Source organism: Pristiophorus japonicus, chromosome 15 (assembly GCF_044704955.1).
Source record: "Pristiophorus japonicus isolate sPriJap1 chromosome 15, sPriJap1.hap1, whole genome shotgun sequence".
Classification (NCBI taxonomy): domain Eukaryota; kingdom Metazoa; phylum Chordata; class Chondrichthyes; family Pristiophoridae; genus Pristiophorus; species Pristiophorus japonicus.
Genome location: NC_091991.1, coordinates 47,412,845 through 47,440,765, shown reverse-complemented (window position 1 = coordinate 47,440,765; position 27,921 = coordinate 47,412,845). Strand labels below are relative to the sequence as shown.

General features: G+C 42.6%; 1 protein-coding gene across 2 annotated transcripts in view; it reads right to left on the bottom strand.

Moving 5' to 3' along the window:
* ergic2 (ERGIC and golgi 2) overlaps window positions 1-27,921 on the bottom strand; it is a 79,917-nt gene that overhangs the window by 10,353 nt on the left and 41,643 nt on the right. For both annotated transcript variants that reach the window (XR_011596755.1, XM_070900398.1), the window contains exons 10-13: window positions 27,288-27,386; window positions 11,223-11,320; window positions 5,647-5,809; window positions 918-997 (exon numbers count right to left, since the gene is read on the bottom strand). Coding sequence is in view for 1 of the 2 variants with exons in the window: in XM_070900398.1 (XP_070756499.1) it covers window positions 918-997; window positions 5,647-5,809; window positions 11,223-11,320; window positions 27,288-27,386 (440 nt within the window). In the remaining variant the exon portion in view is untranslated. The remainder of the gene's footprint in view (window positions 1-917; window positions 998-5,646; window positions 5,810-11,222; window positions 11,321-27,287; window positions 27,387-27,921) is intronic.

The following is a 27,921-nucleotide window of genomic DNA, read 5'->3' as shown; positions in this document are numbered from 1 at the left end:
GGCTTCTTTTCTCGGGAGAACTTGAGAAGATGCACAGACAGTGAAGTCAGATTACTACTGGTATGGTCACTGTGCAAACTTGAGGCAAATAAATCGAATAAGAGGCATTCAAGGATCCTTAAGGAACTATGGGAGGAAATGGTAGGGACTCTGGCACAAATCTTCCAGAAATCACTAGGCACTGGAGTAGGGAGATATTACTCCTATTTTTAAAAAGTTGCCCCAATGTTCATTGTATAGGTTGCTGGGGGTAGTAAAGACCACTCTGTCAAAGCTCTCCCTTGTTTTTCCCTCCCCTTGGAGGGGGAAAATCACAATCGCCACTCATAATCAAAACATTTTAATTTACTTTGAATATTCATAAAAGTAGTAAAATGACTGCGTCAAGAATGCCAAGAACATTCCTTGCATCATAATATTGAAAATAAACACAAAATTGAAAATCTACTCAGTAGTGAAGCCTTCTTTTGTGCAGAGAATGTTAACTTTCTGTGTTTGCTTTGGGTTACTCATGACTAGTTTTTCATTATAATCCCTTTAATTTTGAATTGCACGCTTCCAAATGGTTAGAAAATCTTTTATAAGATATTCTTTTTAAAAACAGTTTATGAAGTCAAACCCTGGTGACATCATTAATTGATACATTGGTCTTTCTGTGTTACAACTCATGAAATGGGATGCACTTTGTGAAAGAGCTGCAGTCTATTTCAAAGCATAGGACTCATTCCCAATAGTGCATAACGAAGGTCACTCCAAGAACACCCAACTTAAGTGATAGTTATTCCTAGGTCTTAAACCAAGAATCTCCGATTCGCCAGTAAGCAGTTTACTACCAACCCACTCAGGAGACAAAGTTTAAAAATTACCCACTATTTTTATTTTTGTGTTGAATGACAAGAGAAATAAGGTCAACTTACAGATTTGGGTTTGTAAGCTCCAAGTTTGAAACGACAACAGACGACATCAACTAAAAAACCCACAAATCCATGTAGCATGCCTAAGGAAAGAATAGATCAAGATTGTAAGCTAAATCTTACTACATTGATGTGATAATGTTGAAATGGCGCAATAAGCAGAAATCTACACAATATCTTTTTTTTACAACTTGCGTCATTAAACTGTGCCAAATTTGAGTTTTAAGAGCAAATGGATTGCTCATGATGCTTTCAGTTCATGGATTAGTCATGATAAACAGAGCACCAATACATGTTGATGCTGCCATCAGGAAGGGAAAGTAATACATATGTTGGCAGAAATATGCAATCAAGTAAGGTCTAAATAATATTTACTGGCTAACAGGAGAGTTCTATGAAATAATACAATCCATTAAATCATCTGGAGAAAATATAATACAATTCACCACAGTGACCAAGATAATATTATAAATCAGATCTACAAGCATTTAACCACAAAAAAGATACATCTATAGCTTAACCAACTCTGTAGCCAAACATTGACATGAAATACTACCAACATTTTCAGGAACTAAAGATTTTAAAAAGTATCTATTGGTTACTTTATTTCATTACTACATCTTGCTAAAAGGTCTTACACAGATGAAACCACTTAACATGCATTATAGTCTTCAAGGAATATAAAGAGGTTTTACCTGCACACATGCGCTAGATATTCGTATGCATGTGCACGTGCATATAGTGAGTGCAAATGAATCTTTCATTTTTGACAATCAGTGCCATCATCAAGCACTCCCAGCACAATCAGATTTGGAATAAAGCTTCCTCTACTCTGCCTCAAAAATGTACCTTCACTTTAACTGCAAAAAAAATCCTGTGCTGCCATTGTGAGAATTTGTTCTCTTCCAACATCATCCATCTCAAGTGCATCCACCAATTTAGTATGAATTTTGGTTGAATTATGAGCAGATTTTGGGTGATGTGGGCACATATCCAATAGGAACTAGGTTGAGACCCATGTTCCCTTTAAGCTGCGTGGTTTGTTGTTGGGGAAAACCTGGCATGCGTGGTACTTTGAACGACCCGCACAGCCCTTTAAAGGGGCCTGCATCCCCAAAAGAAATTAAACGGGGACATTTCACAGATCTCTTATAACCATCAAAAAGTAAAGACTTTGATTTTGTCTGGACTAGATTCAAATTTGGGTCCCACAGACAAAAGGCGGACTCACTGCACCAATAACAGAAAATAAGTTTATTTTTTGGGACTGGCCAGATAGAATGCAGACAGTATTCTGGTTCTGTACTCTCCTATGTTCTGTATAGCCTATGCTTTTAGTGGGCAACATTTATCCTATTGCTTTCTTCTTGAAAATAAATAAGCAATAATGGAAAAAAAACATTTCACACAGGTAAAATATCTGCAGCCAATGATATTTACTGTTTCCGTTGACTACAATAGTAATAACTAAAGTCAAAATAGCCACTGAACCAAAAATGGGCTGAAGTCCTAGTAAATAGGTTTTAAAAAATTATTTCTCTGGACGTGGGCCTCACTAGCAAAGCCGGCATTTATTGCCCATCCCTAGTTGCCCTTGAGGTGGTGGTGCTCGGTCTCGTTCTTGAACCACTGCAGACCGTGTGGTGAAGGTGCTCCCACAATGCTGTTAAGTAGGGAGTTTGAGGATGTTAACCCAGCAACAATAAAGGAATGGAGATAGATGTTCAAGTCAGGATGGTGTGCGACTTGGCGGAAAACTTTTAGGTGATGGTATTCCAATGCACCTGTGCCCTATCCCTCTAGATGGTAGCGGTCACGGAATTGGCAGGTGCTGCCAAAGCTGCCTTGGCCGGTGTTGCCAAAGCTGCCGTGGCCAGTTGCTGCAGTCCATCTTGTAGATAGTATACACTGCAGCCACGCATGCCAATGATGGAGGGAGTAATGGACTGCCAATGAAGCGAACGGTTGTGTCCTGGATGGTGTTGATCTTCTTGAATGTTGTTGCACCTGCATCCATCCAGGCACGTGAAGAGTATTCCATCACTCCAGACTTCTGCTTATAGGTGGTAGAGAGGCTTTGGGGAGTGAGGAGGTGAAACACTCGCCACAAAATATCCAGCCTCTGAGCTGCTCTGGTAGCGATGGAATTTATGTGGGTAGTCCAGTTCAGTTTCTGGTCAATGGTTAACCCCCCCAGGTTGTTGATGGTCAGGGCGCAACGATGGTACTTCCACTAAATGTCAAAGGAAAGTGGTTATGCTCTCTTTTTATTGAAGATGGCCATTGCCAGACACTTGTGTGGCACAAATGTTACTTACCATTTATCAGTCCAAGCCTGGATGTTGCCCACGTCCTGCCGCATGCAGGTATGGACTGCTTCATTATCTGAGGAACTGCAAAAGGAACTGAACACTGTGCAAGCATCAGAGACCAGCCTCACGTCTGACCTTATGATGGAAGGAAGGGCATTGATGAAGCAGCTGAAGATAGTTGCGCTCAGGACACTGCCCTGGGGGAAGTCCTGCAGCAATGCCCTGGGGTTGAGATGATTGGGCTGCAATGACCATCTTGCTTTGTGCCAGGCATGACTCCAGCCACTGGAGTTTTCTTCTCCATTCCCATCGACTTCAGTTTTACTAGGGCTCCTTGGTGCCACACTCAGTCCAATACTGCCATGATGTCAAGGGCAGTCACTCTCACCTCACCCATGAAATTTAGCTCTTGTCCATGTTTGGTCCAAGGCTGTAATAAGGTCTAGAGCCGAGTGATTCTGGCAGAATCCAAACTGAGCATCAGTGAGCAGGTTATTGGTGACTCATTATCATCATAGGCAGTCCCTCAAAATCGAGGTAGACTTGCTTCCACTCTAAAAGCGAGTTCTCAGGTGACTGTACAGTCCAATGCAGGAATTAGTCTCTGCCACAGGTGGGGCAAACAGTGGTTGAAGGGTGGTGGGGATCCTGGTTTGTCGCGCGCTCCTTCCGCTGTCTGCGCATGATTTCCGCATGCTCTTGGCGACGAGACTCGAGGTGCTCAGCGTCCTATCGGATGCTCTTCCTCCACTTTGGGCGGTCGTGGGCCAGGGATTCCCAGGTGTCGGTGCGGATGTTGCACTTTATCAAGGAGGCTTTGAGGGTGTCCTTGAGGGCTCCCTATGCAAGTGCTCTACTCGGAACTCCGACACGGCAAACGAGACCCAAGTGGGCAGAGGGTTGGTGACTAAGTGCCGCTTGACAGCACTGTTGATAACTTATTTCATTACTTTGCTGATGATTGGGAGTAGGCTAATGGAGTGATTGGCTGGATTGGATTTGTCCTGGTTATTGTGGGTAAGGCTTATCTGTGCAATATCCTACATTGTCGCGTAGATGCTAGTGTTGTTGTTGTATGGGAACAGCTTAGGTAAGGCTAGTTCTGGAGCACAGGTTTTCAGCACTACAGCCAGGATGTTGTCTAGGCCCCTAGCCTTTGCTGTGTCCAGTGAACTCAACCATTTCTTGATGTCAAGAGGAGGGAATCGAATTGGCTGAAGACTGGCATCTGTGATGGTGGGAAACTCAGGAGGAGGCCGAAAAGAATCACCCAATCGGTACTTCTAGCTGAAGTTGATTGCGAACATTTCAGCCTTGTCTTTTGCACTCACATGCTGGGAAATGGAGACGTTCATTGAGCCTCCTGTTGCCAAAGGTAACTGACTGTAACTTTGTGGTTGTATTAGCTACAATGTGCTGATTTTAAGTCTCCCAAAAAATCTGCAAAGGGATATAGACAGGCTAAGTGAATGGGCAACAATTTGGCAGATGGAGTATAATGTGAGTTATCCACTTTGGCAGAAATAATAGAAAAGCAAATTATAATTTAAATGGAGAAAAATTGCAAGTGCTGCAGTAGAGAGACACTTGGGGGTCCTTATGCATGAAACACAAAAAGTTAGTATGCAGGTACAGCAAGTAATCAGAAGGCAAATAGAATGTTGGCCTTTATTGCAGGGGGATAGAGTATAAAAGCAGAGAAGTCCTACTACAACTGTACAGGGTATTGGTGAGGCCACACCTGGAGTACTGCATACAGTTTTGGTCTCCGTATTTAAGGAAGGATATACTTGCATTGGAGGCTGTTCAGAGAAGGTTCACTAGGTTGATTCTGGAGATGAGGGGGTTGATTTATGAAGATAGGTTGAGTAGGTTGGGCCTATACACATTGGAGTTCAGAAGAATGAGAGGTGATCTTATTGAAACTTATCAGATAATGAGACGGCTTGACAAGGTGGATGCAGAGAGGATATTTCCACTCATGAGGGAAACTAAAACTAAGGGACATAGACTTAGAATAAGGGGCCGCACATTTAAAACTGAGACGAGGAGAAATTTCTTCTCTGAGGGTTGTAAATCTATGGAATTCTCTGTCCCAGAGAGCTGTGGAGGCTGGGTCATTGAATATATTTAAGGTGGAGATAGAGTTTTGAGCGATAAGGGAGTCAAGGGTTATGGGGAGCGGGCAGGGAAGTGGAGCTGAGTCCATGATCAGATCAGCCATGATCTTATTGAATGGCGGAGCAGGCTCGAGGGGCCAAATGGCCTACTCCTGTTTCTATTTCTTATGATGCCCTCAGCGTGAAAATTTAAAACAGTCAGTCATTGTTCTGTAACTTCTGGACAATATTAATGCAATAGAGCCCTCAACTGCAGTCAACAGTACTGTTGCTAGTACAAAAAGAAACTACAGTACTTGCCTGTTGTTGAGAATATTCCTCCAATAATTCCACACAATCTGACTAAGAACTGCCCTAAAGGCATGTGCTGCTCAGTCACAGTAACCATCAAGGAGCTGATGTCGTATTTCATGAAAATACCTGAAACGCCATGGCTCCCTGCTGCATGGTTTATCACCCGTTCCTAGGGAAAGAGAATGGCTCACTGAAAGAACAACCATGATATAATGACCAAACATACATTTAAATTGTTCCTTTCTAATTATGGTTGTTTTTTTTTTACAATCAGATTGTTAGCCACAAAACTATATAAAACCCCTCCACTTATTTTGGTGTTGAACCAAGTCTCATCATCAGTTTCCTTACAAAATGATTCTGAGCCAGTGGGGGAAGCAGTCGTCACCAACTTGGAGTCATACAGACTAGAAGTTCCCAGGTTCGATCCGTGGTAAATGCGGAGTTTATTGGTCTCAGCCAAGGATTATGTTGGGGCACTACAACTGCTGCAGTGATCCTGGGCTAGAGAGAAAAATCAGCCAGAGCTCCCACTCCTGACGACTATCTCATAACGCTTACTAGATCAGGCAGGGTTGGGCTCAGCTGTCATATTGCCCATACCAGTAATGCTCACAGCCAAGGCTCACAAACAAAGAATAGTCACTTGAATGAGATACGAGAGCACAATCGGTAACTGGAACCGTACCACAGGGGGAGCCAATGCCTTTTGAACTGGAGGAAAGGGGCCAAAGTTGATAATAATTGATCCTCTTAGAAAAAGCCCAGAGTTTAAACATTAAGAAAACTCATTCCTTTTTGAAGGACGAACTAGGAGGTAATTACAAAAGAGGTTAATCTTAATCTTATTTTCACTCCACAGAACATTATAGGTCATTTTAAGTGGAAAATTAAGTAATCTTTCAGTCATTTACAACATAAGCATAATGCCATTCAGTATGGTTACACAGTCAGGGGCAGACTGGTTTCCCCCCAAAGGGTGTGGGATTCTAACTGAAAAAAGCCAATAATACAGCACTATAGAAACATAGAAAATAGGAGCAGTAGTAGGCCATTCGGCCCTTCGAGTCTGCACCGCCATTCAATATGATCATGGCTGATCCTCTATCTCAACACCATATTTCCGCTTTTCCCCCATACCCCACGATGCCTTTTGTTTCAAGAAATCTATTTATCTCCCTCTTAAATAGATTCAGTGACTCGGCCTCCACAGCCTTCTGTGGTGGAGAATTCCACAGGTTCACCACCCTCTGAGTGAAAAAATTTCACCTCATCCAGGTCCTAAGTTTCCTACCCTGTATCCTGAGATTTTGACCGCTTGTTCTAGACTTCCCAGCCAGGGGAAACATCCTCCCTGCATCCAGTCTAACCAACCCAGTCAGAATTTTATACGTTTCAATGAGATCCCCTCTCATTCTTCTAAACTTTAGTGAATACAGTCCTAGTCGACCCAATCTCTCCTCATACGACAGTCCTACCATCCCAGGAATCAGTCTGGTGAACCTTTGCTGCACTCCCTCTGTGGCAAGTATATCCTTTCTTAGGTAAGGAGACCAAAACTGCACACAATACTCCAGGTGCGATCTCACCAAGGCCCTGTATAACTGTAGTAAGACATCCTTGCCCCTGTACTCAAATCCTCTTGCAATGAAGACCAACATACCATTTGCCTTCCTAACTGCTTGCTGCACCTGCATGTTTGATTTCAATGACTGGTGTACAAGGACACCCAGGTCCCTCTGTACATCGACACTTCCCAAGCCATCACCATTTAAATAATACTTTGTCCTTTTGTTTTTCTTACCAAAGTGGATAACTTCACATTTATCTATGTTATACTGCATCTGCCATGTGTTTACCCACTCACTCAACCTATCTAAATCGCCTTGCAGTGTCTTTGCATCCTCACGACTCACAGTCCCACCTAGTTTTGTGTTGTCAGCAAACTTGGAAATATTCTATTTGGTTCCCTCATCCAAATCATTTGTATATATTGTGAACAGCTGGGGCCCAAGCACTGATCCCTGTGGTATCCCACTAGTCACTGCCCGCCACCCTGAAAAAGACCCGTTTATTCCTACTCTGTTTCCTGTCAGTTAACCAATTTTCAATCCATGCCAATACATTACCCCCAATCCTACATGCTTTAATTTTGCACACTAACCTCTTAAGTGGGACTTTATCAAAGGCCTTCTGAAAATCCAAATACACTACATCCACTGGTTCTCCCTTATCTTTTCCATCATTACATCCTCAAAAATCTCCAGTAGGTTTGTCAAACATGATTTTTCTTTCATAAATCTATATTGACTTGTTTAATCTCGTTGATATTATCTAAGTGTGCCGTTATCACATCCTTTATAATAGACTCCAGCATTTTCCCTACTTTTGATGTCAGGCTAACCGGTCTGTAGTTCCCCGTTTTCTCTCTTCCATCCTTTTTTAAATAGTGGGGTTACATTTGCCACCCTCCAATCTGCAGAACCGTTCCATAATCTATAGAATTTTGGAAGATGACAACCAATGCATCTACTATTTCCATGGCTACCTCTTTTACTACTTTGGGATGTAGATCATCAGGCCCTGGGGATTTATCTGCCTTCAGTCCCATTAGTTTCTCCAGCACTATTTTCTTACTAATAATCATTTCCTTTAATTCCTCTTGCTCATTATACCCTTGGTTCCCTAGCATTTCTTGGACATTATTTGTGTCCTCTTCCGTGAAGACAGAACCGACGTATTTATTTAATTGTTTTGCCATTTCCTTGTTCCCCATTACAAATTCTCCCATTTCTGTCTGTAAAGGACCTACATTTGTCTTCATTAATCTTTTTCTTTTTACATACTTGTAGAAACTTTTGCAGTCGGTTTTTATATTCCTTGCAAGTTTACTCTCATACTCTATTTATCCCCTCTTAAATCGATCTCTTGGTCCTGTTTTGCTGAATTCTAAACTGCTCCCAATCCTCAGGCGTGCTACTTTTTCTGGAAACTTTATATAACTCCTCTTTGGATCTAATACTATCCTTAATTTCTTTTGTTAGCCATGGTTGGGCCACTTTTCCTTTTGTGTTTTTATTCCAGAAGGGAATGTATAACTGTTGCAATTCATGCATTCGTTCCTTAAATATTAGCCATTGCCTATCCACTGTCATGCCTTTTAATGAATCTTCCCAATCTATCATTGCCAATTCATTCCTCATACCTTCGTAGTTTCCTTTGTTTAGATTTAGGACTCTAGTTTCGGATTGGACTACTTCACTTTCCATCTTAATAAAGAATTCAATCATGTTATGGTCACTCTTCCCTAAAGGGCCCCAAGCAACAAGATTGTTAATTAACCCTTTCTCATTACACATGGAACCATTCACGGGGGACTTAGGAAATCTCCCAATTTCCCACAAGGCCTGTCTGCCCCGGCACATAGTTAATATGTCTTCACTACATAATAATATATAGTAACCCATTTTAAGTCACTGTGAACTCTGATACAGAAGTAGGACGTGCAAAATGGTTAAACATTCCAGAAGTACAATGTGAACATCTTCTCCTTGCTTACTCTTCACATTCCATTCCACAGAATTTAGGCAATATAAAATCCCATCAGGAAATGCTGATGTGATGTAGGAAGTACAGTCACAAGAAGTTATATAAAAATGTACAAAATTCTTGTGACTTTGTACTTCATGTTACACTTGGTTTACGTGTCATGACTTTGGCACACCTTTGTAATGCTTTTTTCACCATTGGGCAACACTTAAAATGCTCCTATACCATGTATATGCTTATACTTACCATGGAGTTCAGATTTCTGAATAATAGATGGTACTGTTACCCCTAATCTATCAGCTGACCCACATCTCTGTTCCAACCTTCCTGCTCTGTCTCCACTTCTGGCCCATTCTTCATCTCCCCACTCCTCTGAAGACCCACGTTCACCTGGCCAGTTTCCAGTTAGACTTGTTCTTTACTAGATTTGAAAGTTTCATCTATAAATACCTTGCTGAATAGTTATGTGTAACAACTGGGAAATATGGAAGACAAATCCTGAGTTTTTGTTTGTAAAGTATGACCAATGATGTTGGTGTTTTGGTTCATATAGGCTGCAGTTTTATGGCAAATCCCAATTTTTTTTAAATGTTATTATCTAATTGTGGAAATCTCCCTTCTGTGTCTGGTAATGCCTAATTAAAACATGTTAAAAAGTTTTATATATTGTAGATATATCAATAGATCTCTCATATTGGTGTGACGAGTTGGATGACATACTGGAGGAAATTTTAACTCCAGGCGGCGGGAAAGGGGTTAAATTCTGAAAAATCTGAAGCCCAAACGTGCGTACTTCCACTTTAACCAGGGCGGGCGAGTAACCTACTCGAGAGGCGAGTCAGTAATTTAAATATGTTAATGAGGCTGTGTGTCTCAGATTTTAACAGACTTGCATTTAATGGCTGCAAGCAAGGGTTCCCAGGGCTCGGAAATCCAGCCGCTGAAGGGAGACCGGATCCACCAAATAAGTGCTTTTCCAGCACTGCTTGTGGGCCAGAAGGAGGAGTGCTTCCCCCAGCTCTCCAAGCTAACCTGCCATGATCGGCCACCCTCCCTGCTATTGGCCAAACTCCACAAGCAATTGCCCTCTTCCTCCTTCCTCCCTCCCCCCCCTCCCCCACCCCCGACACCGGGCTAGGAAACTGAGAAAATTTCAAAGGAGGTCCTGCCATTAAATCCGGCAGGAACTCCGCGTTACCCACATTATTCGCAGCCGCTACAACCGCTCCCACTTCGCCGGAAATATCGGGGCCGCTGTTTCTTAACAGTCGAGGCCTTTCATGAAAAATAAATTTGAAGAGTTTTCAATTGAGTTACAAATGAAGGGCATGATTTTCACAGCAATAGTAATGGTACAAAATGTATGAGGGAAAAGCACAGGGAGTCTTAGAGAGAAACCGATAAAAACACACAGTGGGATCAGACACTGAGGAGTGGGGTTGAGGAACAGGGAGAAGAAAAGTAAAATTATTTGGGGAACTGCAGGGGGAGCAAACCTCTTCCACATCTCCACGCAGAAATAAAATAAATGTGGGCTTCAGAAATGGAGACTTGGTAGCTGTGCAAGAAGGTGGTAGGCTTTACAGCACCACCTGGTGGGATGATAGGGAGCCATTACAAGTTGATTGAGCTATTAATATTGAAATTCTCAGTAAAACACAAGGTATGTTACAACTAAGTGTAACAGGTAATTGTTGATATTTTAACATTGAAATTCCAATTAGAAATATTTGCATAGCAGGCTACAATGTGGTGCGTGCATCATAGGGAGTTGGCAAATAGTTTGATTGTTTTAAGCCCCGTTGTAATATTGCCTTAGCATCTGTTCCCCATGTAATTAGTCAAGCACATGCCATAAATTAGTTGTATACCACAGAAGTATTTCAAAAAATGAATTCACACCATAAAAGGGAATAACTGGAAACATCACCAATTGTAGTGATTGCAAAGCAGTTTAAACAAATATGTGATCTAGTTTAAGTGGGATACCTGAGTGATGAGATAAAACCAAACACCTTCATTAATTGACTTACCCTTTCTGTGACTGAATACTGATGGGTGTCTGCTGAGAACTTGTAGGTATTAAGTTTTGTTGGCACAATTGTGATGAAGTATTGAAACATCTGATTATCTAAAATACAAACAATGCATTTGAAAGCACTGCGTAAACAAAAATATTCTCAGGCCAATAGGTAATCATCACAAAGCTATAATGGAATACACAATAATATTCAGAAAAAAATACAAATTTACATAAACTAAACAATTCAAGAGAACAGACAAGTGACATGTTTTCACATAGAAATATACCAATGCCAAAATGCAACTGATCAGTGAGAGATGCATTACAATCAGCTTGGGCAATTTTCCCTCCAAGTATTTCCTTCTTCTGTGGGTGACATGCCTTGCCTCTATATTTAACATCCTCTCTATATGGTCACGTTCAGATCAGAAAATCACTGAATGAAAGCATAGATAAATCATGTCCTAGCACTCTGGCGCAGTGTGCTGATACACTTGCGCATTTACTAATTTGAAATATTATTGTTAATTACAACTTACATGTCTATAAAGACATAATTCAATAAATAATCCCATAGTTTAACCATTAATATCATTCTTTACAGCTCTACAGTTACAGATTCAAGCCCCAGGACATTCCAATGAGCTCCAGCAGAGTTTTATATACTCACTTAGGGCTCAAAATTGGTCCACACCTTTTTTTGGCGCACTCACCGGAGATGCGCCGCTTTTCTGCGCTGAAAAGTGCTCCGAAAAAAAATCAGTCCCCACTTTGGCCGCTGTCCGGCCTCTCCCGGGTCTTCGCGCAGCGTGGCCAGTCGGGTCGGGGTCGGGGGCGGAGCCAGTGTCCGGAGCTGAAAACAGTGCCAGGACGTCTGAACATGCGCGTTGGAGTGTGGGTGCATGCGCAGTAGCTCCTGCCCCCAGCCTCTCAGTGTGCGTGCTGCAGCGAGGGACCCGATCATCATCATCATCATCATCATACAGGCTGCTGGTGCGTCCCGCCCCTATCCCAGGCCAAGTGCCCTACCTCACAGGCTGGCCCGCTGCCTTCCCGGGCTGAAGGTGAAGGTAGGGTAGGATTTACTTACTTCTATTTTTTATTTGGATATTTTGAAAAAATGATGCAAGTATGTTTTGTCTCTTGTGAATAGTGGAGACCATTTGTCAAGTCTATTTACCTGGTGCTATTGTGAAAGAAGAACATAAGTGACGGAGGAACACTGAGAGAATATCTTATTTATTGAAGTAGACTTTATTTAGATAATATGGGCTCAATTTTGGTCCAGCATAATCATTGCAAACAAATAGTTGTTTAAATTAGTTGTGAGATTAGGACAATTTAATTCAACTTTTACTTTTATTTTTGTAATTTAAGCTTCCATGAATGCTTCTATTGTACAGTAAATTAACTTTGCAAAGTTTGTCATATAGCTGTTTGATCCTATTCACATTCTTTAATCAAGTCATTAATTTCTGCTGGCCTCCAATGTACCTACCTGCGCTGATTTCTTAACTCTCCGCAAGGGTTTTCACAAACAGTCACATACGCTGGCCTAAGTTAATTTGGAGTAACTATTAGCTGGCCAAAGTGGCTTAAATGGCCAAAACGGGCATAGGTGGCTGGTAACGCCCCCTTTTGAAAAAAAAAAATCGAAACTAAAAAAATCCTAACTAGCTCACTTACACTGGCGCAAATTGAATGTGCAAAATGGGGATTTTTAAGACACACCAGAAAAATCAAGTTGCTCCAAAAAAAAAAACGGAGCAACTCCTGGCCAATTTTGAGCCCTTTATTTCTGATCTTAGAAACATAGAAAATAGGTGCAGGAGTATGCCATTCGGCCCTTTGAGCCTGCACCACCATTCAATAAGATCATGGCTGATCATTCACCTCTGTACCCCTTTCCTGCTTTCTCTCCATACCCCTTGATCCCTTTAGCCGTAAGGGCCATATCTAACTCCCTCTTGAATATATCTAACGAACTGGCATCAGCAACTCTCTGCGGTAGAGAATCCCACAGGTTAACAACTCTGAGTGAAGAAGTTTCTCCTCATCTCGGTCCTAAATGGCTTACCCCTTATCCTTAGACTGTGACCCCTAGTTCTGGACTTCCCCAACATCGGGAACATTCTTCTGGCATCTAACCTGTCCAGTCCTGTCAGAATTTTATATGTTTCTATGAGATCTCCTCTCATTCTTCTAAACTTCAGTGAATACAGGCCCAGTCGATCCAGTCTCTCCTCATATGTTAGTCCCGCCATCCCGGGAATTGGTCTGGTGAACCTTCGCTGCACTCCCTCAATAGCAAGAACATCCTTCCTCAGATTAGGAGACCAAAACTGAACACAATATTCCAGGTGAGGCCTTTGTATAAATAAAGGGATAAAACAAAGATGCCTAGCACGAGATGGATTTCCCAAACAGTTTGTCTGTTCTAGAAACACAGTAGAACTACCTGAAAATTCTACCTCTGCCGCCATCCAGTTTCATAATTGTTGGTTCAGTATATTCGATGTGGATAGCTGCATTTCAGTGGGATTTTTCCCTAACACACGGATTTAGTTATTTGCATGCAGTGTGATTCAACGAATCTCAGAATAGGAATGTAGATACCGTGTCACCACGAGTTAGAAGTGCTAGCAGGTAAGTTAGCTACCACCTTGTTTTTCCCACCCACTCCCAGCAACCAAAAAAACCTACTTACTTATAGAAAATAAGGTAATAGAGTTAGATTTTGAAAAAGGGCAAATGCAATTGCAAAGGCAGTTACGTGTCCGGCATGCCTGATGTGGGCCTTCTTGGATCGACAAGATATCTAGAAAGTGTATATATACACACATGAATCATTGGAAGGTTGTATTGTTCGAGCAGAAAAATGCTGTGCTTGACCATGAGCTGACCAGACTTTGCAGAAGGAGGAAAAGTTAATGGAACATTAGTTCCAGGAAGTAGCCGCTCCCACAGGCATAAAGGAATCAAGAGCAAGAGAAATGATGACCACGCAGATGAAAAAGGAAGGAAAAGCAATAGAGAAGTAGAAAACCTCTGTGCATCTAAAACTGTCCAATTTTTATTCCGTGCTGAGTGCTTGTAATCAGGACAAGATCAGAGATATAGGAGAGAGAACCATAAACAATACCATGGAATTGTGGTGCATGGGGAAAAAAAAAGAGACTACATTCTGGGTAGACATATGGGTAGAAAACAAAAGGAACTTTTCCTCCTTCTGCAAAGTCTGGTCAGCTCATGGTCAAGCACAGCATTTTTCTGCTCGAACAATACAACCTTCCAATGATTCATGTGTGTATATATACAATTAAAAAGCATAGCTTTAAACAAGCTGATTTTAAGGGTATGAGAGATGGAAATGGTAAAATTGGAAGAGATACTGGAAATAAAAGATGTGGAAGGAAAGTGGAATTAAAAACATTTTTTTTTTAAAGGAATTGTTTTTAAGATGCAAAAAGAATTTATCCCTGAAGTAATAAAAGAGCAAGTCCAGTTTGGCTTACTAACAAAGTTGTGAAAGGCATTAGGGAGAAAGAGAAAGCGCACACATTTTTAAATGTTCAGGAGATCTAAAAAGATAGGTCGAAGAATGCCAAAATACTGAGAACGAGTGATTAGGATTTGAAATGTGCTGCCTGTTAGGGTGGTGGATACAGATTCATTAGTAGCCTTCAAAAGGGATTTGGATAAATACTTGGAAGGAGAAAATATTGCAGGGATGTGGGGAGGGAGCGAGAAAATAGGACTGACTCTTCAAAAGGGCCGGCGCAGACTCGATGGGCCAAATGGCCTCCTTCTGTGCTATTGTATGATTCTATGAAGCGATTATGAGTCGTTCTGCAGATATTTTTTTCAGGCCATATCCCAACGGATTGGAAAATGGTAAAAGCATCTTCAGATCAACTGGAGGCTTTTTCGTTGGCGAGGAGTGGTTTCTGTAGATTGCAAATGACAGGCTTTCTTTGAATTTTTGTTGTTGTGTTAAAAGTATGGCAGACACATGTCAAACTTATATACATCAGTGGCTTTCCCATATCATTGCTCATGATGAGTGGGAGGGTATGCTATTTTATAATGACATGGACATATACCTGCTACACAAATATATTGTAATATAGCTGATCTATAACATTGTCCAGCCGCAAATAAATCTCTCCTGAGTAGGTTGGGCCTCGACTCATAGGAATTCAGAAGAATGAGAGGTGATCTCATTCGTATAAGATTATGAGGAGGCTTGACAAGGTGGATGCAGAGAGGATGTTTCCACTGATGGGGGAGACTAGAACTAGAGGGCATGATCTTAGAATAAGGGGCCGCCCATTTAAAACTGAGATGAGGAGGAATTTCTTCTCTCACAGGGTTGTAAATCTGTGGAATTCACTGCCTCAGAGAGGTGTGGAAGCTGGGTCATTGAATAAATTTAAGACAGAGATAGACAGTTTTTTAATTGATAAGGGAATAAGGGGTTATGGGGAGTGGGCAGGAAAGCGGACCTGAGTCCATGATCGGATCAGCCATGATCGTATTAAATGGCGGAGCAGGCTCGAGGCCGTATGGCCTACTGCTGCTCCTATTTCTTATATTCTTATGAACTGTGTGTTTTTCCCACTCTCATTATTTTGCTGCTCGCTCTGTCTTCCAATCTGTCTTTCCCTCTATAGCTATCACATCGGCATGCATAACTCTGTCAAGTATTTTTCCCATTGCTTCCATCTCACTCTATGTCACTGTTGTATGTGTCAAATGTTCCTTTGTTGTTCACAGATAAATTCCTTTGCTGATGTATACCTTTTTTGGGATCCAGAATATTCAGTAAAATGGAAGACAACATAAACTAGGTTGGAGGTCAGGCTGTGGAGATTGTTAGAGAGGTGCTGCAACAGAAACCGTTGAGACAGAAGGTGTGGCAGACAGCAAGATCAGCCAAGACTTAGGGGTGGGGTTGCAGTCGGAAAAAGCAAAGGGATGAGTGAGGAAGCAGGTGGAGGAGACTGGGAGGGAGTTGCGGGATGCAGAAAATAAGTACCTGTGGGGTATGGGAGGTGATGGTAATTTCTCAGCATCTACTCAGTCAATCCCCCGGGGAAAATTGCGATCGGAGGCTTCCTTCGTATGAACGCCTCTGACCCGAAAAAAGTCTACGAAAGTACCTGGTGGTCCCCGAGGAACGTAGGATTCCGGTCGGAGGCCTAGATTCGCTGCGCAGTGCATGGGAATATGTTATTCAGGTATGCATATACATACTGGAGTCACGTGGGCCTGGATCACCAATCACTATGCAGTATTCTCATTGATAAAAATGGGAACTCCATTTGTACGAGTTCCTATTACTATCAATGAGAAAAACCCCTAAAACACCGAAACACAGGATAATAAATAAATAAAACACCTCACATATTTAAAATTAAATGTAATTAAATGTTTTAATAAAAAAAAGTATTTTGGGGAAATTTTTTAGTGTGTTTTAATAGTATTAAAAATAAACTTACCTTAATGGACATATGATTTAAAACTCTTACGCTGGAAAAAGTAAGCCACGCACCTGCTTTTACCAGGCGTAAAGGATTGAAGGACATTTGCTGGGCATGAGTTGGGAAAATAGCCCAATCTCTCCCACACAAATGTCCTTCTCCCAGGGATGCGGAGGATCTGTTTAGAGAAATCTTAACAGATCGGAAAAGCCGGTGTCGGTGCATTCGCATCGCTCCCCAAAAACCGGCTTATGCGAGGCCTCACCGGGTCCGTGCGCACTTCGTACTGACCCGGCCGGAGCAGAGGGGGGGGGGGGAAAGAGAGAGAGAGAGAGAGAGAGAGAGTGAGAGAAAAAGAGAGACTGGTTTGGGGGTGGGGGGAGAAAGAGAGAGAGAGACTCTGATGGGGGAGGAAGGAGAGAGAATGAGGTGTGTGTGTGTATTTGTCTGCACGCGCGCGCTTGCATTGGGCGAGAGAGTGATAGCCTGGTTTTGGGGAGGGGGTGGGGAGAGAGAGAGCAAGTCTGGTGGGACATGGGGTGGGGTGGGGGGAAGAGAGCGCCTGGTGGGGCGTGAGGGGAGAGCGCGCGCCTGGTGGGGCTTTGGGGGAGGGGGGGTGGGGGGGGGGGGAGAAAGGGTGCGAGCCTGGTTGGGGGGGGAGGGAAAGAGAGAGAAAATGGCCTGTTTTGGGGGGGTGGGGTGGGTGCGGGGGCAGAGGTGGGTGTGGCTGTGTGTGTGTGTGTGTGTGTGTGTGAGAGAGAGAGAAAAAGAGTGCCTGGTTTGGGGGGTGGGGGGGGGGGGGGAGGGAGGCGGAGCGGAAGAGAGAGACACGGGTTGGGGGCGGGGCAGGGGGAGAATCAGAGGGGAGAGAGAGAACTCAGATTATACGGATCACGTTCTTCCAACCCCCTTTACACCCACACCCGATTTCTCAGAAAGCTCGGTGCGTGTGTTACACGGGACATCGTTGTTGTGAATGAAATCTAGAAGTCACGACACCGTCACTATTCATTTCATACCCAACTGACCTGTTAACATTCCGCACACATTACCCCATCTATTGTGGGGGGGGGGGGTAAGGTCATGCACGTGCTGGGTTAAGAAGGGACTTTGGCTGGGGGAGGCAGCACTTGCGCTGGGGGAGGCAGCACTTGCGCTGGGGTAAGGGACTTCGGCTGGAACTTGGGAGGCTTTTCCTGGGTTGATCAAGATCTGTCCTCTAAAGGCTTCAGAAGTCAGAAAGGATCAAATTACAATTTGCAAAGTCAGTGAGAATTTGGGCTGTGCGGTTCCAGTTACAGATTCCAGAGAAACTTCAGGGTGTGGCTTATTCTCCAAGGGGATCAATCAGCAATATGTCATGTGATAATGGAGAGCCAATCAGAAACACGGCAGCCAAATAGTTAGTACAAGTAGCTGGATCCCAGACCCAGGCTTGCACAATGGGAGTAAAAATCAAACCGGGATAGTATTCCTAAGAAAGAATGAGGAAAGTAACTGGAAGTCGTCTGTCTCTGGAACAGTAAAGAAACATATGGCTACTCTAATGGCCAAATTGCATATACAAACCCCTAGTCTATTCAGGTTTTTTTCTGTCTAAATCTATCTCACAAAAGTTGAAGCTCTAAGCTGTTTCATGTTTTTATACTAAACATATCCTTAACTTCAAATACCCCAAAATGGTTTCCTGTCTTTGTTTTTCAAATAATTTCCCATCAAATGGAAAAGGTGGGGGAGGGGTTTAAAACATCAAGTCCTGGCATGCCTTGTAAATTATGTTAATTAAAAACTTCTAGAATTGTAAGCACAGGTACATTCTGGGAACTATGGTAAGTCCCTTACTGACAGTGATACATTTAGTGTATGCATGAACCCAAGATCCAGGCTTCTCACAGGAATAGGCCTCTGACAAAATACAAAGCTATATGTAATACAGAAAATGCTGTTAAATAGATACGTTTAATAACTCTGTGAATTTTGTATTGTTTTAATGAATTAATTATGTTACAAACCTTATTTCGAGTAGTATGTCTTCAGCTTAGTCAAGAACCTAAAACTATTTTATTCACCTTTTTATAATAGGTAGCTGTTTTGAACTTTGATTAGTGGTTTCATTCTTACTTGCTACTGTTCAGTTGTGATTTGTGTGCTGTCATATAAATACGAAATTTGAGCCAAACAAGTGCATGGTTACAAGTGTGATAGTACGATGGGCAAAAAAGTGCAGTAGATGCAACCACAGTACATATATAAGTGGTGGTCCAGTGGTGTTGCTTACAATATTTTCTGGCACCTTGTACATCCCTCCTCTTTTTGCTCCACCATTGGGAGCAATGCCTTCAATCATCTAGGACCCATGCTCTGGAATTCCCTCCCTTAACCCCTCTGCTTCTCCACCTCCCTCTCTTTAATATTCTCCTGAACACCCACCTCTTTTACCAAGCTTTTGTATATCCCTCCTTTTATCTGTTCCGTTGGCTTGGGATCCTTGTTTTTATTTCACCTCTTTGAAGCACTTTGGGATGTTTTTGTATGTTAAAACCACTATATAAATGCAACTTCTTGTTGTTAGGTTGGAGTATATGGTCTCTCACTTACCTATCTCTATTGCATTTGCACTCCTGTTTCTCTCCCTTTCTCTTGACTTTTCTGCTTCTACATATCTGTTTCTCCTTCTGCTCATCTCTGTGTTTCTCTTCTTTTCTGCTTCTTTCTCTTTTCCTTTTCTTCTTTCATTTCAAGTGGGAGATGATGGGTTGCGTTGCAGGGAATAACTACCTAGGGCACTATTTTCTGGCGGTGGTTCTGGGGAAAATGCAGCTTTCCTGCTTCACCCCAACTCTCTCGCTTTTGTGCCTCCCCCTTGCTTCCACTGCCTACCCTAATACTTTATCTTTCTATATGCACCTCCCCACTACCTCCTTCTCATCACAGCACCCCTAGCTCTAACTCCATGCCAACATTATCTCCTTCGCATTACCCCCTCATGCCCTGTATCCTCCCCATAGCTTGCTGCCCTGCTTCCATTTTCACTGGTCAGCCCTCCATTGTCCGCCCCTTCACTTCTCATCGGTCATTGTCTGCACTACTTTCCCCATCTCCAATCTCTCCCATGTTCTTCCCCTCATCAGCTTATGTCTCCTCCCCTCCTGCCACATCTCCCCCAGTCACGTCTTCCTCATCCAATCTCCTCCCCCCACTAGCCCAATGTCAAACCCTCATTTCCTAACCATCCATATTGCCACCAGCCTGTTCCCAATCTCTTACTCACTTTTTCTCCAAACCAGCCAGATGCCAACGCCAATTTCCCAGGTATAAGCTGGAACATTAAGTTAATGTTTCTCAAAGTATTTATAGCACTATGCTTTATCAAAAGTGCCTAGTGCTGGGAAACCGGCGACAAAGGAAGACAGGCGGATGGACAGGGAGGTGTAAATGGGGCTGGCAAGAAGGAGCTAGAGGCAAGCAGTGTGGCTTGATGGCTAGTAGGCATGCCCAAATAAATTAATGACAATGATCCAATTAAATTATTAAATAAATAGGGGCATAAAAAGAGGAATGGAAGAAGTTAAAGATCAATTTTTAAAAGATTAGAAAATAGCTTGTGTGAGAGGTGACTACGGATAGCTCTGGAATATTGAATTTGAGATGCAGCAGCGCCACCTAGTCAAAAGGATTAAAAGGCAAGTATAGTGGTAAATATACATACCTTACAATTAAAAAGAATACCCAAGCTGACAAAAGTGCAACACATTCATGACATAGAAAGTAACTTGTGGTACAAAACAGTTAGATATAGACGAATATATAAACAGACATAATGCTTCGAAGTCAGGTCAAGAACTGATATTTGTTAATATTGATTTTTTTTTTTTAAAAACCCCAAAAAAGTCAACCGATCTTGAATTAGGTATTTCAGATTGTTTAAATTTAGTATTGGCAGCAAAAAAATGTGTAAATAAGGGTAACGCCTCAGCATTCAGACAATTCGACTAAAATTTGAGCTACACGAGCTCTATATAAAATAGCCTTCAATCATCTATTCCATGGTAATACTCAGTATTCCTAGAAGTGCAGAACACATACTTTTTCACACCCCAACCCAATTTCTTTGATGGCTTTCCCTGTATACCCTTTAACATAAACGAAACAATGCAATTATCAGAGATTGGGGTACCTTATTAACACTCAGCTGCCTCATCTACAATGCACTGAAAGTTGCTCGTTTCATGGTGCCAGATTACATTTTCAAGGAGCGTGCATGTATCTATTGGTTTGGCTTTACAAATCCTGCAATATTCCAGTCTTAAAATCCACACAAACTATTAAAGGGCTATTAGCAGGATATTAGGACATACCTTCTCTCTCTATCTCTATCCCCTGTAGACTACCAGCTTCCCCTATGTTCTTCCTATCTCTGTATGTAGGTCACATTTCCTGTAAAATACAGGAATTCATGTAGATATGGAAGATTACAATTGATATATTTTTCCTGGTATAGAAATAGATTTTGTATGCATGAATTGACATCAAATGGACTAAATAACATAAATGGAGCAAAGATAGGTCTTTTGCAAAGTTTGCACACAATCAGATTTTGTATCCATCTGATCTGTATGTCAATCAAAATGTCGGGCAGCTACAAGGTTTATTTTCTTCCACTTTAAATTTAGTCGATGTTCTCATAATTATCCTGATTAAAAAGTAGGACCTCAAAAGTAGTAATCTCGGGATTGCTACCAGTGCCACGTGCTAGTCAGAGTAGGAATCGCAGGACACCTCAGATGAATACGTGGCTTGAGCAGTGGTGCAGCAGGGAGAAATTCAAATTCCTGGGGCATTGGAACCGGTTCTGGGGGAGGTGGGACCAGTACAAACCGGACGGTCTACACCTAGGCAGGGCCGGAACCAATGTCCTAGGGGGAGTGTTTGCTAATGCTGTTGGGGAGGAGTTAAACTAATATGGCAGGGGGATGGGAACCAATGCAGGGAGACAGAGGGAAGCAAAATGGAGACAGAAGCAAAAGACAGAAAGGAGATGAGTAAAAGGGGAGGGCAGAGAAACCCAAGGCAAAAACAAAAAGGGCCACTTTACAGCAAAATTCTAAAGGGTCAAAGTGTATTAAAAAGGCAAGCCTGAAGGCTCTGTGCCTCAATGCGAGGAGTATTCGGAATAAGGTGGACGAATTAACTGTGCAAATTGCAGTTAACGGTGACGATGTGGTTGGCATCAGGGAGACATGGCTCCAGGGTGACCAAGGCTGGGAACTCAACAGCCAAGGGTATTCAGCATTTAGGAAGGACAGACAGAAAGGAAAAGGAGGCGGGGTGGCGTTGCTGGTTACAGAAGAAATTAATGCAATTATAAGGAAAGACATTAGCTTGGATGATGTGAAATCGGTATGGGTGGAGCTACGGAATACCAAAGGGCAGAAAACGCTAGTGGGAGTTGTGTACAGACCTCCAAACAGTAGTAGTGATGTTGGGGAGGGCATCAAACAGGAAATTAGGGTTGCATGCAATAAAGGTGCAGCAGTTATCATGGGTGACTTTAATATGCATATAGATTGGGCGAACCAAACTGGAAACAATACGGTGGCGGAGAATTTCCTGGAGTGCCTAAAGGATGGTTTTCTAGACCAATATGTCGAGGAACCAACTAGGAGGTGGCCATCTTAGACTGGGTGTTGTGTAATGAGAGAGAATTAATTAGCAATCTCGTTGTGCGAGGCCCCTTGGGAAAGAGTGACCATAATATGGTGGAGTTCTACATTAGGATGGAGAATGAAATAGTTAATTCAGAGACCATGGTCCAGAACTTAAAGAAGAGTAACTTTGAAGGTATGAGGCGTGAATTGGCAAGGATAGATTGGCGAATTATACTTAAGGGGTTGACAATGGATGGGCAATGGCAGACATTTAGAGACTGCATGGATGAACTACAACAATTGTACATCCCTGTCTGGCGTAAAAATAAAAAAGGGAAGGTGGCTCAACCGTGGCTATCAAGGGAAATCAGGAATAGTATTAAAGCCAAGGAAGTGGCATACAAATTGGCCAGAAATAGCAGCGAACCTGGGGACTGGGAGAAATTTAGAACTCAGCAGAGGAGGACAAAGGGTTTGATTAGGGCAGGGAAAATAGAGTACGAGAAGAAGCTTGCAGGGAACATTAAAATGGACTGCAAAAGCTTCTATAGATATGTAAAGAGATAAAGGTTAGAAAAGACAAACGTAGGTCCCCTGCAGTCAGAATCAGGGGAAGTCATAACTGGGAACAAAGAAATGGCAGACCAATTGACCAATTTGGTTCGGTATTCACTAAGGAGGACACAAACAACCTTCCGGATATAAAAGGGATCAGAGGGTCTAGTAAGAAGGAGGAACTGAGGGAAGTCCTTATTAGTCGGGAAATTGTGTTGGGGAAATTGATGGGATTGAAGGCCGATAAATCCCCAGGGCCTGATGGTCTGCATCAGAGTACTCAAGGAGGTGGCCTTGGAAATAGCGGATGCATTGACAGTCATTTTCTAACATTCCATAGACTCTGGATCAGTTCCTATGGAGTGGAGGGTAGCCAATGTAACCCCACTTTTTAAAAAGGAGGGAGAGAGAAAACAGGGAATTATAGACCGGTGAGCCTGACATCGGTAGTGGGTAAAATGATGGAATCAATTATTAAGGATGTCATAGCAGCGCATTTGGAAAGAGGTGACATGATAGGTCCAAGTCAGCATGGATTTGTGAAAGGGAAATCATGCTTGACAAATCTTCTGGAATTTTTTGAGGATGTTTCCAGTAGAGTGGACAAGGGAGAACCAGTTGATGTGGTGTATTTGGACTTTCAGAAGGCTTTCGACAAGGTTCCACACAAGAGATTGGTGTGCAATGTTAAAGCACATGGGATTGGGGGTAGTGTGCTGACGTGGATTGAGAACTGGTTGACAGACAGGAAGCAAAGAGTAGGAGTAAATGAGTACTTTTCAGAATGGCAGGCAGTGACTAGTGGGGTACCGCAAGGTTCTGTGCTGGGGCCCCAGCTGTTTACACTGTACATTAATGATTTAGACGGGGGGATTAAATGTAGTATCTCCAAATTTGCGGATGACACTAAGTTGGGTGGCAGTGTGAGCTGCGAGGAGGACGGTATGAGGCTGTATAGTGACTTGGATAGGTTAGGTGAGTGGGCAAATGCATGGCAGATGAAGTATAATGTGGATAAATGCGAGGTTATCCACTTTGGTTGTAAAAACAGAGAGACAGACTATTATCTGAATGGTGATAGATTAGGAAAAGGGGAGGTGCAACGAGACCTGGGTGGCATGGTACATCAGTCATTGAAGGTACAGCAGGCAGTTAAAAAGGCAAATGGCATGTTGGCCTTCATAGCGAGGGGATTTGAGTACAGGGGCAGGGATGTATTACTACAGTTGTACAGAGCCTTGGTGAGGCCACACCTGGAGTATTGTGTACAGTTCTGGTCTCCTAACTTGAGGAAGGACATTCTTGCTATTGAGGGAGTGCAACGAAGGTTCACCAGACTGATTCCCGGGATGGCGGGACTGACATATCAAGAAAGACTGGATCAACTGGGCTTGTATTCACTGGAGTTCAGAAGAATGAACGGGGACCTCATAGAAACGTTTAAAATTCTGACGGGTTTAGACAGGTTAGATGCAGGAAGAATGTTCCCAATATTGGGGAAGTCCAGAACCAGGGGTCACAGTCGAAGGATAAGGCGTAAGCCAGTTAGGACCGAGATGAGGAGAAACTTCTTCACCCAGAGAGTGGTGAACCTGTGGAATTCTCTACCACAGAAAGTTGTTGAGGCCAATACACTAAATATATTCAAAAAGGAGTTAGATGTAGTCCTTACTACTAGGGGGATCAAGGGGTATGGCGAGAAAGCAGGAATGGGATACTGAAGTTGCATGTTCAGCCATGAACTCATTGAAAGGCGGTGCAGGCTCGAAGGGCCGAATGGCCTACTCCTGCACCTATTTTCTATGTTTTTCTATGTTTCTGATGTTGTATTCTACAGGCACTGCAATATCAGTTTTACATGTCTTATTTGGGCAAATACAACAAAAAAATGGATGACAGTTAGTGGGAAGAGGGGTCGTGGAGAAAGAAGAAATTGAGGAAACAGATATATGAATGTTGCCCAAGAATATGATCAATATGAAAATTAGCTTTTTTCTTACATGTAAGTAATAGGGTCCCTTCACATAAAATTTCAAATGTATTTTTTTGAGGAAACTCTCCAACCACTATGCCACGAAAGTGCTTCTCTGCAAGTAACAGATCCAAGTAATATTTAAGTAATTCTTTCCAAAATAATAAAACAGAAAAATATTTTTAGAAATCAACGGTAATAAAATGCAATTACATTATTCAGTGTACATATCTCCAATTGGAGATATTAAAATGCAACTAGTAACCGAATATTTCTCAGCCATCGTCATATATCTTTCCTGCTACTACATTTATAAGAACATAAAAAATACTTACCATACGGCCCCTCGAGCCTGCTCCGCCATTCAATAAGATCATGGCTGATCTGATCATGGACTCGGCTCCACTTCCCCGTCCGCTCCCCATAACCCCTTATTCCCTTATCGTTCAAGAAACTGTCTATTGCTGTCTTAAATTTATTCAATGTCCCAGCTTCCACAGCTCTCTGAGGCAGCGAATTCCACAGATTTACAACCCTCAGAGAAGAAATTCCTCCTCATCTCTGTTTTAAATGGGCGACCCCTTATTCTAAGATCGTTCCCTCTAGTTATAGTTTCCCCCATCAGTGGAAACATCCTCTCTGCATCCATCTTGTCAAGCCCCCTCATAATCTTATACGTTTCGATAAGGTCACCTCTCATTCTTCTGAATTCCAATGAGTAGAGGCCCAACCTACTCAACCTTCCTCATAAGTCAACCCCCACATCCCCGGAATCAATCTAGTGAACCTTCTCTAAACCGCCTCCAAAGCAAGTATATCTTTTCGTAAATATGGAAACCAAAACTGCACGTAGTATTCCAGGTGTGGCCTCACTAATACCTTATATAGCTGTAGCAAGGTTTCCCTGCTTTTATACTCCATCCTCTTTGCAATAAAGGCCAAGATTCCATTGGCCTTCCTGATCACTTGCTGAACCTGCATACTATCCTTTTGCGTTTCAAGCACAAGTACCCCCAGATTCCGCTGTACTGCGGCACTTTACACTCTTTCTCCATTTAAATAATAACTTGCTCTTTGATTTATTTTCTGTCAAAGTGCATAACCTCACACTTTCCAACATTATACTCCATCTGCCAAATTTTTGCCCACACACATAGCCTGTCCTTTTGCAGGTTATGTGTGTCCTCCTCACATTGCTTTTCCTCCCATCTTTGTATCGTCAGCAAACTTGGTTATGTTACTCTCAGTCCCTTCTTCCAAGTCGTTAATATAGATTGTAAATAGTTGGGGTGCCAGCACTGATCCCTGCGGCACCCCATGAGTTACTGTTTGCCAACCAGAGAATGAAACATTAATCCTGACTCTCTGTTCTCTGTTAGTTAGCCAATCCTCTATCTATGCTAATATATTACCCCCAACCCCGTGAACTTTTATCTTGTGCAGTAACCTTTTATTTGGCACCTTGTCAAATGCCTTCTGGAAGTCCAAATACACCACATCCACTGGTTCCCCTTTATCCATCCTGTTCATTACATTCTCAAAGAACTTCAGCAAATTTGTCAAACATGACTTCCCCTTCATAAATCCATGCTGACTCTGCCTGACTGAATTATGCTTTTCCAAAATGTCCTGCTACTGCTTCTTTAATAATGGACTTCAATATTTTCCCAACCACAGATATTAGGCTAACTGGTCTATAGTTTCCTGCTTTTTGTCTGCCTCCTTTTTTTTTAAAAATAGGGACGTTACATTTGCAGTTTTCCAATCTGCTGGGACCTCCCCAGAATCCAGGGAATTTTGGTAAATTACAACCAATGCATCCACAATCCTTGACGCTACTTCTCTTAAGACCCTAGGATGCAAGCCATCGGGTCCAGGGGATTTATCAGCCTTTAGTCCCATTATCTTACTGAGTGCCACCTCCTTAGTGATTGTGATTGTGTTCAGTTCCTCCACCCTCTATAGCCCCTAGACTATCCACTACCATAAAGACTGATACAAAATATTTGTTCAGTGTTTCTGCCATCTCCATGTTCCCCATTACTAATTCTCCAGTCTTGTCCTTTAAGGGACCAACATTTACCCTTTTCCTTTTTGGAGTAGTTCTCAACGTCAACTTCCCATTTCATGTAAAGAATACCACACAAGAACAGTATTCTCAAAGCAATACAACTGATGTCACAGAAAGGCAAGATCTACACTCAAACTGTGAGTTCTCAATTCAACCACTGACCTGAATTTCTCAGCTGAAGTCATCGCAAAGTAAGCTAGCAGTGAAACAACAAACAGCTGAGAAAGAGTTAGAGTAGTGGAAAGCACACAAAATAATAAAATGATTTTAACGACTTCTCCACTTGCTTCCCACACACATGAAAACAATACTTGCTTGTTAAACAAAAATAGCAAAAGAAACTCACGATCTATGGCAATTTTTTCTGTTCCATCTAGTGGATTGATAATTCCTGGAATTGGTTCTCCAAATGAGTAATGATCTATTCGGTGTGAAAAATTGTACACTGAAAACAAACACAGAAACTTGTTATAGTCAGGCAAGTCTGTCTTTCACAGCAAGAAAATAAGCAACTTTACATAAAATCTGTTACTCTTGCTTTCCTTATACAAATTGTTCTTCAGAAAATTTACCTTTATACAGGTGCAGCGTCGAAAAACCGGAATTCCGGAATCCGGATCGATTGGTGGCAGAGTCGTCCGGAATCTGAATCAGTCGACCCTGCTGACCTCAGGGCCCTGCCGCTGCTGGACCTCGGGTCTCCCCGCCGCTCGCCTCGTCGCCGCTGTCCTTACCTCGCCGGCCCGCTTGAACACCTCCTCCGCGACGGGGCCGGCCAGCCCGAACAACTCCTCAGTGGGGCCCCGCCCAACTATCTCGGTTATGGGGGCGGCGGCCCGAACAGCTCCTCGACGGCCCCCCACCCCCTGCCTTTCTGACGTTCCGAAATCCGGAAATACCCCAACCTGGGCTCGGATATTTATGGATTCATGATGTCAGAAAGACGAGCGAAAGTCCAGAAAAGCCCAGAATCCAGAACG